General features: G+C 39.8%; 1 protein-coding gene across 1 annotated transcript in view; it reads right to left on the bottom strand.

The window, feature by feature from the left end:
* The window catches only part of LOC120078818 (probable aldo-keto reductase 1), a 34057-nt gene extending 23456 nt beyond the window's left edge, over positions 1-10601 (bottom strand). The window contains exons 1-3 of the mRNA XM_039033144.1: positions 10482-10601; positions 10199-10275; positions 8990-9038 (exon numbers count right to left, since the gene is read on the bottom strand). Coding sequence (XP_038889072.1) covers positions 8990-9038; positions 10199-10275; positions 10482-10601 — 246 coding nt within the window. The remainder of the gene's footprint in view (positions 1-8989; positions 9039-10198; positions 10276-10481) is intronic.
* Between the last annotated feature and the right edge of the window lie 6930 nt (positions 10602-17531).

The following is a 17531-nucleotide window of genomic DNA, read 5'->3' as shown; positions in this document are numbered from 1 at the left end:
AACGATTCCATGCCTGAAGAGTAACAAACCCCTCTTGGAATCCTGCATCCTGTACCTGATCAACATTTGATATATGTACGATGCCTGAGACAGGGCTAACCGTTTGTTTTGCGATCCCGAATAATTTGGATCCCGAGAACATAATATGCCTCACTTAAATCTTTCATTTGGAACTGGGCAGCTAGCCACTTCTTAATGTCAGTCAGATACCCTACATCATTCCTAATCAGTAGGATATCATCCACATATAGTACCAGGAAAGCTACTAAGCTGTTGATGATCTTCTTGTAAACACAAGGCTCATCAACGTTCTGGTCAAAGCCAAACGACTTGACAGTAGTGTCAAATCTGATGTTCAAAGATCTAGATGCTTGTTTCAGCCCATAAATGGACCTATTAAGCTTGCAAACTCTTTGCTCTTGATCTGGAATTATGAACCCCTCTGGTTGAGTCATATAGATGGTCTCCTCAAGATTACCATTTAGAAAGGCAGTCTTGACGTCCATTTTCCATATTTCATAATCATAAAATGTGGCTATGGACAGGAGAATCCAGATAGACTTCAACATGACAACAGGTGAGAAAGTTTCCTCATAGTCAACTCCCTCAACCTGGGTATAACCTTTTGCCACGAATCTAGCCTTAAAGATTTGCACCTTTCCATCTACACCTCTCTTTTGCTTATAGATCCACTTACACCCAATAGGTCCTATCCCATCAGGTGGATTAATAAGCTCCTAGACGTTATCGAAGTACATAGACTCCATTTCCTGGTTCATGGCCTTAACCTATTCATCTTTATCAACATCCCTCATTGCTTTCTTAAAAGAGAACGGATCCTCGACCCCATCATTCGCAATGATGTTTTGGGCTTTAGTCAAACCATGTAGCGATCCGGTGGGTTCATAACCCTCCTACTACGTCGAGGCAGTCTCAACTTTTAAGCTGGTTGACTAGAAGTTTGACCTCAACAACTCTTGTTGATCTGTCGGCCTGTTTAACAACTCTTATTGAACCCTCAGCAGTCTCAGTCTCACTTGAGATCTCATGTAAAACGAGCTTACTTTGTGGCTTATGATCCCTCATGTGATCTTCTTCCAACAAGATAGCATTAGTGGAAATAAACACTTTGTTCTCACTCGGATCATAGAAGTATCATCCTCTCGTTTCGTTGGGATAGCCTACAAAGAGGCAAACCTTCGAACACGATTCCAACTTCTTTGGGTTAGTCACTAGCACATGTGTTGCATGATACTTGATTTTATGAAATAGAAATGTGGATGATATGCGTTGATGAAATTTCATTGTGCACTCAAGTTTCCCCAGCGGAATCCAAGTGTAAATTCCTTTGAGTTTCCTGGTAAGTCCAGGGTCAAACACAGGGACTTGTGAAAACAGATTGCGTGTAATTTTTATGAAGAACTTTGCGGTAACCGGATAAATAAATTAATTGTTGGGTTTGTTGTTTGCATTGATGAAAAATAAATAAATGTGGCGGAGTCTAACCTAGCTCTCTCGAGTCATTAGGTTCTTTCTTTAGACTCTCTCTCGAGTAGCTCTAAAGGGTATTTGGCACAATATAAATCAAGACAATCGCAAGCAATGAACTTCCTAGGTCATGTTAGCTTAGTTTTCCTCAACCCATTAGACTAGTTTAGCTACTCATGCGTGCTAAGAGAGTGAACAGATGTAGAAATAGAACTTCCATTGTATAAATATGAAGATGAAGTACAAAATAACAATGCAAGTATAGAATAAAGGGCCTGAAAGTAATCTCTTGCTACCCAAGCTTTTACACAAGATTTCTACTTGTGCTCAAAATATAATCTCACTCTCGCGAGAGTCAGCCTGCTCTCTGCTTCTTTGCCTCAAGGTTCTTTCTCGAGTTTCCCTAAGCGATCTCCAGCGTCACCAATCTTCTCTTGCTCTGCCTTAAAATGAAAGAAAACTGTGAACTTATGGAAACAAAGAATAGCTAAACTCATAAATTGGTTAACCTGTTTTTCTGAAGAATGCCCTTGGTTTATAGAGCATCCATGGTGAAAGGCGTCTTCTCTTCTCATGGTTGTACAAATGGGATGGCTTTAATTCCTAACTGATTCACCGAATAATTGTCACCGAAAAGCTGAATGTACTTTATGACCGTTTATCAGCTGCCAACTTAATTCGGATTCGACTGTCATCAACTTTTTGTCCCATCGTGCTTAATTAGTCTTTCACCCAGATGCGCCCACCATATTGCACTGACCAAGTTGCGGCAATTCTTCCGGGTGAATGTTTGTGAACACACATCATCACAAGGCTTTGCAGTGAAGTTGCGCTCGACCAAAGATTTCCTATGATCGCAATTCTTGCATTGCGTCAATGCATTATTCTGCACAAAAATACAAAAATCAACTGTTCTAATGCGATGAACGCATGCGATCGCAATATTATGAAATTAATGCTTAATGGACACAAATTAACATATTTCATCAATGTAATCCAACATTGTTTAATATCTTAGTACTATGATAATGTGCATTTCTGTCTGTTATCACACCCCCAAATTTAAACAATGCTTGTCCTCAAGCATAAGCTAAAGATTCCTTTAGCAAGTCAACCGCAATGTTCTTTCCTAGATTCTCAAGGATACTTCATTCAAATCCTATATACCAGGAATTTTCTTAAGTCTTATTCAAGTCTCTTCTTTAAAATATTTCTAAGACCTAGGGACTGCAAGCTTACCTTTAAAAGGCCCTTTACTTAAATTCTGGAACATTGCATGATTTATTTTCAAAAAGAAAATTTCTACCGAGGTGTCAAATGATTTTATCCTTGCATAAAAAATTTTCTTCAATTGATATTTTTTTTCTGACCTTGCACTGATTCAAGTGCCTTGCCTTCGTTTTGGCTTGCCCCCCACAGGTGCCATGCGGACATCCACTACGAGCAATGCACTCTTTCTCAAACTAAACTCATACCTATTTGGTAGTGGAAGTTGCGGTCATTATTTTTATGCGTTGATCTTGGTGACTTACTTTCCGTTTTGGCTTGCCCCCACGTGTGTCATGCGAACATCCAACTACGGGTAAGTGCCTTTCACAACTTAACTCTTATCAACATGGGTTTCCCATTACGTTGATAGTGGATGTCAAAACCCCCTCCCAGATTACTCTTTTATTCAGGAAAAGGACATGATAGTGGTAGTTAATAGCCCCTACTGCCCGCAACCACCACCAAGTCTTTTAATCTAATGCCAACCTGTTACGAACCCTAATAATCTACACATACCACAAACCTCCCAAAGAGATTCTACAAAACTTTGTAAACATACGCATACAGCCACAATATTACTTTTATAGGAAACGAAAAGGAAACATCCCAGAAGGCCCAATCATTCCTAAAGAAGCCCTAGTCCCTTTTACAAAACATGTGTACATAAACAAATTATCAACCTAAATCTTCTTAATAAGCTAAGACTTTTGGTTGCAAGCAGTAGCAGGATCAACCTTGAGGAAATTGACCACTACCTGAGAAAAGAGAATACAAAAATTTGGTGAGCTAACAGCCCTGTGAGTGACTATAGAATCATAACGCAATAAGCATAGCAATACTATGAACATTAAACACACAAATGAGTAAACTCAACAATTGTCCCTAAATATAGCTTTAAGCCATTCTCGAAACATCATTAAAGGTAATTATTCCCTAATTGAGAACGAGCCTAAACGCTCTAGCTCCCAATGTTTACAACCAGCCAAGAGACCCATACCTCGGTCCCCTATTCATAACTGCCTACGTGCACGTGGCCACTCTAAATACTATCATATTTTAGATACTTTCGCTCAGATATCTTCTCAAATTTGTCCTTCAGTATCGAGCTTCTATGATACCTTCTCATATGTCCTTCGGTATCAAATTGGCTGGATACCTTCTCAAAAGTCCTTCGGTATCAAATTGGCCAAGTACCTTCTCAAGTGTCCTTCGGTACCTAATTGGTTGGATACCTTCTCAAAAGTCCTTCGTATCAAGTGTGTATTCTGTAACACACACTAAGTTCCATAGCCTAGTATAACACAAGAGCTATTCCATTGCCACTCATTTACATAAGAATTCATTCTCCTGTAACCTTCCTTTAGAAAGCATATATCAAAATCAGAACATAGCTTTTGTAAAGGTTACACAACATACCTTGGCCTGTGCTACACACATACAAACCGGGAGACATGCATTAAGTTATTCTTCCACAATTTGTTGCTCGAGGAAGTGTAAATACATCATTAATGTCACTGTGCTTTACTTGATTAGATATGCGTGAATATTAAAAACTTAGAGTTTACTTAGTTACTCACAGTTCGTCAGGCTTCTATTGGTTTATACACTTCCCCTAACTCTTCTTGGCCTGAAAAGATATAACACCTGATTAAAACTACTTAGAATTCCTAGCTTATCTCAAATAATTTATTTATTAAAAGAACTTCCATCAACACAGACAGCATCACTGGCGAGATCCCCACAAACGATGCTGGCGAGATCCCAACAAGTGACACTAACGAGATCCCCACAAGTGACACTAGCGAGATCCTCACAAGCGACACTGGCGAGATCCCCACAAGCGACACTGGTTTACTAGTGATACTCTCTGGAGCGATACTAGCGATACCCTCTAGAGCGACACCAGCGATACCCTCTAGAGTGATACCAAGCTTTTCTTGTGAAATTCTTAGCGATACTCACCTCAATTTCTAGCGAGATTTCCTCCAGAGTGATACCCTCCTTACAAAGTCCCACTGTAATTCTCCACGTTGAACTGCTTGCTTGTTCTTCACAAGCAGCTATCTACTTATGCCCAATTCCCTAGTACAAGTTCAAAAATTCATAACTAAAATTCCAAAGCTCTTTTCAAGAAACTTCCTTCTACAAATTTGTTTAGATTTGAGTTACCTTTCTTACCTTAAAATTTTAGCCCAAACTTCCTTGTAGTTTGTCTTGGAACTTCCAAGTTCACCACAGGTCCAGGTTAATCCATGGTTCTGCCTCTTTTGTAAATTCTCCTCCTTTGTTCTTCTCCTCTTACAATCGTTCTCCAACAGGACTACCTCGAAAACTAGATTCTCCCAGCTTTCAAATGGCACTAATTTTACTAGATTTCCTCTTGTCAATTGTTGAAACCATGCCTTTGAATTTTCTCTTCCCTTTTAATCTCTCTACCGCTTCCTGAATTCAAGGAATAAATTGCCATGTCATCCTCTCTTAGTGCCTCCAGCCAGATAATGATTGAGTTCCTTCATTTAAGATATTTCCTTCCCTTTCTTCAAAATCCCTATAAACAACATATTTATCTACTTTAAAAAAATATATATGTAATATAGCACCCCTTTTGGCCAAAACATGCTTATTTAAGGAACCTAAGTTTGGGGTTTACAGTGGAGTTTTCTCAATTTTCTTTTTTTAAAAAATTAGCAAGGTCGAAAATAAATACCTCACCCCAAATTTAAAATGCAGTAATGTCCTCATTGCCAAAAGATTTAAATGAGTCATGCGATGTTCTTAGAATGCATTGTAAAGAGAGTTTGAAAGAAAGCTAGCAAACCCCTAACTTCTAGAAATATTTCATGAGGTGACTATCTTAAGATTAAGTTGATTTTAGTATATACGAAAGAAATAGAAGCATATTTTTCATCATTGAAATCATACTTAGCAAAGAGACATTAAGCAGTAAACTACTAAATTTATCTATATCAAATGATTGCGGTGATCAAAGAGGATGCGGTGATAAAAATTTGAAAACTAAAATGCAATGTGATAGCGCAGAATTTGAAATAAAGATAAGGAAGAATATACCCTCAAATTTTGTGTTGCCGCCCACATTGTGTATTGACGGATCCATTTTTGCGGTGATCTCTCTTCTTTAGGTTGCGATGATGGAGTAAGATAAGAGGCTTCTTCGCGTAACATCTCCGCAATCCAACGCCTTGATCGTTGCAAGAAAAAAAAAAGAGAGGGTCAAATTATTTTAAACAAAACGAAATTTGTTATCGTAATATCTTTTTTTTAAATAAAATAAGGATAGACAAGGATTGAAGAGATATAGTGAAAATTTCGAGTAGTGGAGAAGAATTGAAGAGTTGATGCTTCCAAAAACTTGCGTCCCTGATGGATTGCGATCGTTTGATAATGCAGGGACCACCTACTTCCTTCTTTATTCAAAGTTTTTCAGTTCCACAGAGTCGACTTGGCGATGCCAACCTTCTCCATGATATGCCTTTACTCACTGCCCATTGACTTTGAATATGTTGGTTCCGTCATCATTTGATAATTCAACTGCGCCATGCGAAAATACTTGTTTAACTATGAATGGTCCGGATCAACATGACTTTAGTTTTCTCGGGAAGAGCCGCAAACGTGAGTTGAAGAGCAAGACCTTTTTCCTAACTTGGAGGTTCTTACCGCATATGCGTTTGTCATGTCAGCGCTTGGTGCGCTATTTATAAATCTTCGCATTTTCATATGCGTTGTTCTTTCATTCTTCTAGCTCGACCAGTTGCATTTTTCGCGCTTCTCCTGCTTTCTTCAAATAAAAATTTAGCCTCTTTACCATCCACAGTGCCTTATATTCCAGCTCCAAAGGCAAATGACACGCCTTGTCAAATACCAACGCATATGGGGACATACCTATTGGTGTTTTAAATGCAGTCCGGTATGCCCACAATGCATCGCCAAGCTTTGTTGCCCAATCTTTCCGTGAAGGCCTTACTACCTTCTCAAATATAAGCTTAATTTTTCGATTGGACACTTCAGCCTGACCATTCGTTTGCGAATGGTATGCAGTGGCCATTTTCTGGAGGATGTTGTATTTGCGCAGTAGCTTCTTGATATTATGGTTGACAAAGTGGGATCCTTCATCACTTATGATGGCACGGGGAGTGCCAAAACGAGTGAAAATATGTTTCTTCAGGAACCCATCTGATCAACCTTGGCTTTGCGTCCTTCTTTGTCATTAAATATTTGATCACCGAGTGATCGGTGTGGATGAGTACCTTTGTTCCCAACAGATATGCCCAAAATTTTTCCAACGCAAAAATTACTGCCAGGAGTTCTTTCTCTATGGTGGTATAATTTGTTTGAGTAGGGTTTAATGCTTTACTCAAAAAGAAATGTCCAATTCAGCGCAATCAGTACGGGTGTGATAATCAGAGCATTTTTCAAAACCCTCCATGCGTTGAGGCAATTGTTGTCAAACTCAAATTTTCTATCAGCTTCTAATAACACACTCAGTGGTCGTGCTATTCTAGAAAAGTCTTTGAAAAATCGTTTGTAGAATCCAGCGTGCCCAAAGAAGCTTCGTACAGCCTTCACGCTAGTTGGAGGTGGAATTTTTTCAATTGCTTCGATTTTTGCTTTATCCACCTTCAACCCATTCTGGGAGACCTTATGTCCCAACACTATGCCCTTCTTCACCATGAAATGACATTTTTTCCAGTTGAGCACCAGATTCGTCTCTTCATATCTTTTCAGTATCTTCTCCAAATTGGCTAGGCAGACTTCATAAGTGTTCCCATAAACAGAGAAGTCATCCATAAATATTTCCACAGAGTCCTCGAGATAATCTAAAAAGATGGCCATCATGCACCATTAGAACGTGTTTGGCATATTGCAGAGCCCACACGGCATGCAGCGGAAAGAAAATGTCCCATATGGGAAGGTAAATGTGGTCTTGTCTTGATCTTCTAGAGCTATCATAATTTGATTGTATCTGGCATAACCATCCAGGAAGCAGTAGAAGTCATTCCCCACTAGTCAGTTTAGCATTTGATCGATGAATGGTAGAGGAAAATTATCTTTCTTTGTGGCCATGCATATGCGCCATCCAGTGATGGTCCTTTTCGGTATTAATTCTTTGTTCTCATTTGGGACTACCATCAAGCCGCCCTTCTTCGGCACACACTGCACGGGGCTGACCTACGTCCTATCTGCTATGGGATAGATAATACCCACATCTAACTATTTAATGATTTCCTTCTTGACGACCTTTTTCATCGCAGGGTTGAGTCTGCATTGATGTTCGATTGTTGCTTTGTGGTAATCTTCAAGACGAATGTAGTGCATGCAGTACGCAGGGCTAATTCCTCTAATGTCAGCGAGCATCCAGCCAACTACTCGCACATGTTTCTTGAGAATGCTCATCAATGCATTCTTCTAGTCTTCGATGAGCGCAGAGGAAATGATCACTGACAGCTTCTCATTCTGCCCAAAAATTCATACTTTAAATGGGTTGGTAGGTCTTCAATTCGAGTGTTGGTGGTTCCACTAGGGAAGGTTGCGTTATTTTTCTTTGATCTGTTTCTGTTGGCTCTACTTCTTGCTTTGCGATCATCTCTTCTTCCTTGTTTGTTTTTGTTATGATCGCATTACAAGCAGCAACGGATGCGCTGGCATCCTCTTCTTCATTCTCTTCATCAAACTTTTCTTCTTCAATCGAATTCTAGTCATCATCTGAATCATGTAGGTCTTCTTCATCCGAAAACTTCATGGCACGAATTATATTAAACTTAAGCTTCTGTCCATTGATACTCAAAGTGATTTTCCCTTTATGCACATCAATTTGAGCACGACTCGTTGATAGAAAAGGTCGCCCCAGAATGATGGGCACATCTTTGTCGGCCTCGTAGTCTAAAATGATGAAGTCAGCTGGCAGGATAAATTTTTCAATGGTTATCAGCATATCCTTCACATTTCCCTCTTGATGCACCAAAGATCTGTCGGCCAGTTAGAGAGTCACTGTTGTGGGCACAACTTGCCCCACATTCAATTGTCTAAAGATTGACAGAGGCATCAAATTTATGCTGGCTCCCAAGTCGCACAGGGTTTTCCTGATGTATAGTCCTCCTATGGAGCATGGTATAGTAAAGTTCCCAGGATCACTCATCTTCAATGGAATTATTGATTTGGAACTTTGCGTTAACGCCACCGTGGAAAATTTTCCAGCTCTCCTCTTCTTAGTTACCATATCCTTCAGAAATTTGGCGTAGGTAGGCATTTTCTCAATCGCTTCACTGAAAGGAATGTTAACATGTAATTGCTTTAACATAGATAAGAAGCATTGGTAGTGTACCTCTTCATTCGTTTTCTTCCTTAGTCTCTGTGGGAAAGGAGGTAATTGAAATTTCACGATTCCTGTTTCGATTGGCTTCTAGGTCGACGCAACCTCTGGTTCTACTGCTTCTTTTTCTCTTTCTTCTTCTTGCGTCACCGCAATCTCACGTTCAACCGCAATGGAAGTTGTTCTACTAAGCTCCTTCTTTTCTCCCTCCACAGTCTTCCCACTATGCAATGTCACAACCTAACATTGCTTTTTACCTGATCCCCCCGAGTTGCGTGGAAGTTCAGTTGAACTCGGTAAAGCCCCCTATGGTCTACTCTTCAGCTCACTCGCAATCTGGCTCATCTGTAATTCTAGATTACGGATGGACGTAGCCTGCCTTTGAAGCACGGTCTCGTTTTTCTCTATGTATTGCTTCAGTAGGCTTTCCAAAGAAGAGGATTGCGGTGGTTGTAAGCTACTTGTTTGATTTCTTGTTTGACCGTTATTGCGTGGAAAGAATCCTGGTGGCCCTTCTTTCTGTGCCACAGATTGGAAATTTTGTTGTTGATTCTTCCAAGAAAAATTGAGGTGGTTTCTCCACCCAGGATTGTAGGTATTCGAAAAATGGTTATTATTTATAAAGTATACAGATTGTGAATTTTGCAGGCAATCTTCCATCGCATGCCCATCACCGCAAGTCGCACACTAGGATTTTGCGGTGTTGGGCTGCTGATCACAATTCCTTGCATTACATTCATCATTGCGGTCATCTAGTTTTGCAGTGAAGCAATAGCACCATTATTTACGTCATTGTCTTTGAGTCTCAATCTCTTATCACTCTCTCTCTAATCTTCATTGTTCTTAGAGATGCGATCCAAGATATTCTTTGCCTCATCAAATGTTTTATCAAGCAGACCATCAGCGGCTGCAGCATTGGTAGCGGTCTATGAAGTGGGATTCAAACCATGATAAAAAAATTTCATCTGGAGGCAGTCTGGCAACCCATTGTGTGGACAGTCCCGAACCAACCTCTTAAACCTCGCTCAGGCATCACTGAGCGATTTGTCCATGTCTTGTTCAAAATTTGCGATAAGTTTCCTTCGTCTGGCGTTCTCAGTAGGTGGAAAGTACTTCTTCGTAAACTTCTCCACAACATGTTCCCAAGAAGTGATCTCCCATGGCTCGAGAGAATACAGCCATTTCCTAGTCTGATCACAGAGAGAAAATGGGAACAACGTTAGTCAAACTTCTTCGGCAGAGATGTTCGGGAACACAACGTTATTGCATATTTCAATTAAAGCTTCGGAGTAGCATGCAGGTTCCTCGCCCATGCCTTCCTCCGAATTACCTACAGTCTGTTCATCTGCCAGCATCACCGGCTCCATTTCGAATTGGCCATCCGTCGAGGACAGACCTCATGATTCCTGAGAGAAATCATTAGAGGTTTAGCGATGCCAAAGTCCCTAATGGCCTTATTGCGATCGTTTGCCACAGAATTGGGATTCGCCATGACATTGTTATCATTGGTGCTCATTTCCAGGCTGCTTCGACATCTCTTCTTTATCTGACTGTGGTTGTTGTTGCGGTCTTCATCTTCGTTTCTAAAAGTTCCTCTCAATCTCCGGGTCGTAATCGCCAGAGATGAGAGTCTACAAAGAAATCAGAAATAAGGCGACCATATTATATCATTCCCATCTATGATGCATGCGATGCGGGTTGACAAATAAGCTTTTCTTAAGTCCCTATCTCTTGTTTATGCAGTCTAATTCTTGCTCTCTCGAGTCCAGATTCTAACCTAACTCTCTCGAGTCATTAGGTTCTTTCTTACACTCTCTCTCGAGTAGCTCTAAAGGGTATTTGGCACAACATAAATCAAGACAATCGCAAGCAATGAACTTCCTAGTCATGTTTGCTTAGTTTTCCTCAACCCATTCGACTAGTTTAGCTACTCATGCGTGCTAAGAGAGTGAACAGATGTAGAAATAGAACTTCCATTGTATAAATATGAAGATGAAGTACAAAATAACAATGCAAGTATAGAATAAAGGGCCTGAAAGCAATCTCTTGCTACCCAGGCTTTTACACAGATTTCTACTCGTGCTCAAAATATAATCTCGCTCTCGCAAGAGTCGGCCTGCTCTCTGCTTCTTCGCCCCAAGGTTCTCTCTCGAGTTTCCCTGAGCGATCTCCGGCGTCACCACTCTTCTCTTGCTCTGCCTTAAAATGAAAGAAAACTGCGAACTTGTGGAACAAAGAATAGTTGAACTCGTGAACTGGTTAACCTGTTTTCTGAAGAATGCCCTTGGTATTTATAGAGCATCCATGGTGAAAGGCGGCTTCTCTCTCATGGTTATACAAATGGGATGGCTTTAATTCCTGACTGATGCGCCGAATAATTGTCACCGAAAAGTTGAATGTACTTTATGACCGTTATCGACTGTCAACTTAATTCAGATTCGACTGTCATCAACTTTCTGTCCCATCGCGCTTAATTAGCCTTTCACCCAGATGCACCCACCATGTTACGCTATCCAAGTTGCGGTGATTCTTCTCGGACAAATGTTTACGAACACAATCATCGCAAGGCCTTGTGGTGAAGTTGCGCTCGACCAAAGATTTCCTATGATCGCAATTCTTACATTGCGTCAACGCATATTCTGCACAAAAATACAAAAATCAACTGTTCTAATGCGATGAACGCATGCAACCGTGATATTATGAAATTGATGCTTTATGGACGCAAATTAACATATTTCATCAACGCAATCCAACGTTGTTTAAGATCTTAGCACTATGATAACGTACATTTCTGCCCGTTATCACCGGATAGCCTCAAATCCTGAAGTGGCGTAAAATACATTTACGACCTCTCCATAACTCAAAAGGTGTTTCAGAAACACTTTTTGAGGGAACGTTGTTTAGGATATAACATACAGTCTGCACTACATAACCCCAAAACGATTCTGAAAGATGAGCATAACTCATCATGACTGAACCATGTCCAACAAGGTTCTGTTTTTTTCTTTCTGATACACCATTCTGCTGAGGTGTACCCAGGGCTGAGAGTTGGGACACAATCCCATGTTCTATCGTATAGTTCTAGAATTAGATGTCCATATACTCTCCATTATGATCAGATCGTAGTGTTTTTATCTTCTTACCTAAAAATATTTAAACTTCAGCCTTTACACCTTGAACTTGTCAAGGGCTTCAGACTTACGTTGCATTAGGAAGAGGTACCCAAACCTTAAATAATCATCTATGCAAGAGATAAAATATTCACACCCACCCCGAACTCTAACATTCATCAGACCACAGAGGTCTGAATGTACAAGCTCCAAGGCTTCCTTGGCTCTGTAACATTTTCCAGTAAAAGGTTGTTTGGTCATCTTGCCTTCGAGGCATGATTCATATACCGGCAAGGAGTTTTCTTCTAAACACTTTAGAAGTCCACTTTTCACCAACTTCGCAATCCTATTGAGGTTGATGTGACCTATCCTAAAATGCTAAAGATGGCCATTTTCCTTTGGAGAAACCATTGGTCTTTTAGCTGTTGTTGTCATAATTAACATTTCAGTGTTAAACAAGGCTTTTATGACTAACGACCTTAGTACATATAAGTTATTTTCCATTGAACCATGACCAATCTCTATTCCATTCTTGAATATAAACACTTTATTCTCAGAAAAGGAGATAGAGTAGCCTTGTTCAATGAGACAAGAAACTGAGATTAAGTTTCTCTTAATATGAGGAATTACAAAAACATTATGTAGTAACAGATAACGTTTGATGTCAACAAATAACTTCAGCCTGCCTACAGCAACAACTGAAACAACCTCACCAGTACCGACTCGAAGAGTCATCTCTCCCTGTGGCAATGTTTGCCAAGAACTAAATCCTTGGTAAGAGGAACTGATATGATTAGTAGCACCTGAATCGAGGATCCAGGCAGAATTATCATTCTCTACCAAACATGTCTCCAAGACCAATAAATCATATTTACTGTTTTGTCTCCTCTTTTGGAGAGTAATGGGATGGAGGTCGTTTGCCACGAAATTCATTTCACACGATTCTTTCCATTGTAAATAATTGGTCAATTAAAAGCTTTAAATGAAAATACTAACGAGTTGCTGAAAAGAAAAACACATTGACCTACGTTAGGTTTTAAGCAAATACCCATTGTAAAACAAAACAACATCCAATAAGGTTTTAGCAAAACTAACATGAACCCTATGTGACATCTAGTTTCTCAATGACATTTCAAAGGTTTAGGACAAAAGTCGCCAAAGGGAGATCAGTTATCCCTCCTCTGAATTGAGAAGTTCTCAAATAGTCATTAATACCAGAACAACTCTTGTTCCTATAACGACAAGCCATCAATGATTTGGCCAATAGATTATTAACTTATTGAACAATCTCCCGTAAGTGTGACCTGCCATTTTAAGCCCTAGAGGTCCGTCCCAAAAGGCCAATCCGAAGGGAAAAATCCGATTGGGGCAAAACCTAAAGCGACCCTATCCATTTTTAGAGTTCACCTTGATATTGACCAACTGCACAAAACCCATTCGAAGGGAGGCGCTCCAAAGAAGACACGAGGGTGTACAGAATGATCTCACTATATGAACCAATGACAGAGACCATAGGACGTGTTGTCACACACCCTTTACCCACTTAATATAAACACTCTCTTCTGATATTGACTCATGCAAACACCATCCGAAGGGGGATGCATCCTGGGCATCTCGAGGCCAAGCATGAATCTCACAGTGTGAACATACAGGGAGAAACGTGAGTGGAATCATAAACACATTTGATACGCCTCTTCCTCCCACTGAGTATTTTATAACCTAGGGTTTAGCTTACTTAGAAAAAACACGGCTAAGGATTTTAATTAAGTGACTTTTAGGTTTTCCCAAGAGTAACATTTACCTTGGATAGTGAAACAACTTTTGATCATCATCCATTAAACTCTTTAATGGAGTCTTTGACCAAACCGTCGCATACTTGTTGAAAATCTATCTAATTCACCTTTTCAGGTAGGTTCCCAGGTAGGGGTGTTACGTTTCCGTCACCTTAAGAACCCCAGCCTAGCCAGAACCTGCCTTAGACAAAATGTCCCTTATAGATATGTTTACAACAAATTTAATGTTTTATTCAACCAATTTAATCCTATTAAACTGATTTTAAAAGATTAACCTAGGTTACTAAACTCTTTAGAACCATTTAAACTTAGGTCTATCTCCATCCAATTTTAAAACCCTTTTAAAAAACTTGAGTTTACCCTAAGTCCACATGCAACTCTGAATTATTGATTTTAGGTGTAATTTCCTTTATAACACTTAGAAATGGAAACAACCACCACAATGCGAAGCTAACACATGCAACGCATTCATAACGATTATAAACAGCTTAAGTGTCATGCTTAATGCATTGTCCATTCATTGCTACTTCTTTTATATAACACTTGTACAAAACGGCAATGAAACAAGCAAAACATCTTCCATTCACCCTTAGACTATAACAATTATAATAAAAGGATGATGCATGATAAGGCTCACTGCATGCAAAATATAACTCTTATATTTCATGATGCATGCGCACACTTTCAAGTAATTTCTTCATGCAATATTATAACATTTATAATACATGATGCATGAATAATTGCATAACCTAAGGTGTGTTTTTAACTATATGACAAACACTTTGACATATGAGCACCATACATCACATGTATAAGCAATAAAGTTGATGAACCGGGTAAAATTACCTTAAAACACAAAAGGAAAGCTAACTATTACAAAGACAAGGAGTCTCCGGTTCAAACAGGAAAACCAGGTCTTGAACCACTCGACAAAGCATCGTTACTTCTACCATCGTGTACTAAGCACCCTGCGATCGTCTACACGGTAAAATAAACCCTTCATTCTATTGCCTACCAGTGCTCCCAAAGCTAAACGATCGTTTAGCATTTACTATATGATCATTCAGAAAAATCCAAACGATTGTTTAGCTGTTACTACACGATCGTGTATCTTTACTAAGCGATGAAGCCTAAAGTACATGATCGCTTAGCACGCTGCGCACAACGCCCGCCTTCCACGATCATCTAAGCGACTACGATGCCGCGAGACACCATCGCCTAAGTAATAACTTAGCTAGCGCCTCCATATCGCATACATGCGATCACATAGGTAGTAACTAAGCGATGAATCTTGCTAACTATGCAATCATCTATCGCACGCCTTCTACTAAACGATGAGCATTACATGCTCCCACTACGATCGTCTACCTCCAGCACCTACGCGATCGCGCAACCAACGCCACGCGATATGGTAAATGATTTACCTCATTTCTTAGCATTAGCTAAACGATCGTTTAGAAAATACTACACAATCGTCTAGAAAAAAAAAATCTAAAAGATCGTTTAGTGAAATCCCAACGATCATTTACCTAAGGCTACACGATCAGACCAATGCTTGGTCTTCTTCTTCAGTGAGAACTGCATCACCATGCGCCGAAGCTTCATCATAAATGACTCGACGAACTCAAACGTTTTGAATTACAGACTCGATTGCGATGTTCATTTCACCCAAAAACACAGGGGCCTTTACAATTAACACTTTGTAATACCAAAAGCTTTAAGAAAAAGGAAATTTAAACCTGAAACATTCATCAACGCATCCACAAATGCAAAAATGGTTAACCACAAATGCAGAAACCAACTGCGACTGAAAAATGCGTTCGATTCATATCTGTAATTTGGAATATCAAAGAACCTGGCTCTTATACCAATTGAAGGAAATCGGAAGCGAGATTTCCATGAGCAGCGAAACAAGATTATTCCAAATTACAATCATGAATAAACAATGCTTTTACAGTTGACTTCAAAACAAACAGTTATACAATTCAAATGCAGAAATTACAGCATGAACAATACAAATGCATAAAGAGATCAAACTTTACGCACAATGGCAGAAAGCGTCTCCACGCTCCGTTGCACACGAACGCTCGAACAACAGCAGCCTCGAACGCCCGATCTACACGATCGCAAACACCACAACGAACACTTCGCGCTCGTCCTCAATGATCTCTTCAGTCACGAACTCCTCAGCAACATGAATAGCCTCCACAACACCACGAACGACCTCCAGAAAACCTCAACGAAGTCAAGTTGAGTCTAACACCACCAACAAGGCGACCTTAGTATTCTCGATGTGAGAATCCAAAGGGTGGGCTCTGTTCAGACTTGGTATTAGGCAGATGGAGGAGGAAACATCGATCGTGTACACGACTGGGCAAATGGGAGATGGCGGAGAGCTATCGTATAGGTCAATGCCCAATCGTTTAGATAAAGCTAAGCGATCGTCTAGCAAAAGCTATGCGATCGTATAGCTCATCGTTTAGCTCGGTCTGTCGCCTATAGACTCTACACAATCGTTTACCTTGGGTCGTCTAGCAAAACTATGCAATCGTTTAGTAAATACTGCATGATTGTTTAGCTTGCCCAGCCGTCATTTAGAATATCCGTATTTACTTGACGACTTTGTGAGTTTCTTTTTCGTGGAGAGAAAACTCAAAAACACTTTTTAGTGTTTGTAAAACTTCTCTATTTTAAAATAGGAAAACCATCCTTTAAACTCACGGTTACCATGATTCAATAACCATCCTTTTTAGTGTTTTAATGAATATAATTATAAACATAAATGATAACCAACTTATCATACTATATTTATAACCTATAGTTTTAATATTTCATCTCATGAAACATATAAACCATAGTTTTTTTCTATTCCATGGTACTTAATGTAAATCTCATTTACATCAATCCTCCACTAGATGTATCTCATACATCATACCGATTATATCATATATAATCAAAATACCTCTTGCCAATTTGAACATTTCAAATCAACACCAAGAACTAATCCTCAACTGAATCCATTGAGCTACCAAGGGGACCTCATGGACTTGTAGCTCAAAGCTCCAACGGTATGTGAATAACTGACTAAACTCTTTAGTCACGGTATCCACCATCCGTTAACTGCCAGACACTCCACTAAAGACCGATAGCTAAACTCTTCTTACCACATATATATTATGTGTCCATCTTAACCAATCAACAGTTCGACAACCAATCACAAATCGCTCGTAAGTACAGCTGGGAAAATAACCATTATGCCTCTGTAGTAACATCTGTCTCCTTATGTACCATTGATCCCTCTAATGAACATAAGTCATAGTCCTACTATGATTGAGTCTTCTCTTCCAAAGAGAATCTGTGGCCACTATGTTCAAACCCCGGAATCAGCCCTTAAGGGAGCAATCTCTCTACTTATCCCTGCTTCGGGAAAGGAGTGAATTCCATATTGTGGATTGAGTTCCCAGCTCCCAGATCAGACAAGTCCCCAAAAAGGTAGGCATGTTGAGTTGGCAATCTGGCCACTCTCACCCATACTAATCAAAG

The sequence above is a fragment of the Benincasa hispida genome, chromosome 1, assembly GCF_009727055.1.
Source record: "Benincasa hispida cultivar B227 chromosome 1, ASM972705v1, whole genome shotgun sequence".
Taxonomy (NCBI): Eukaryota; Viridiplantae; Streptophyta; class Magnoliopsida; order Cucurbitales; family Cucurbitaceae; genus Benincasa; species Benincasa hispida.
Note: the sequence above shows the minus strand (reverse complement) of the source record. Positions and strands in the feature narration are given on the sequence as shown.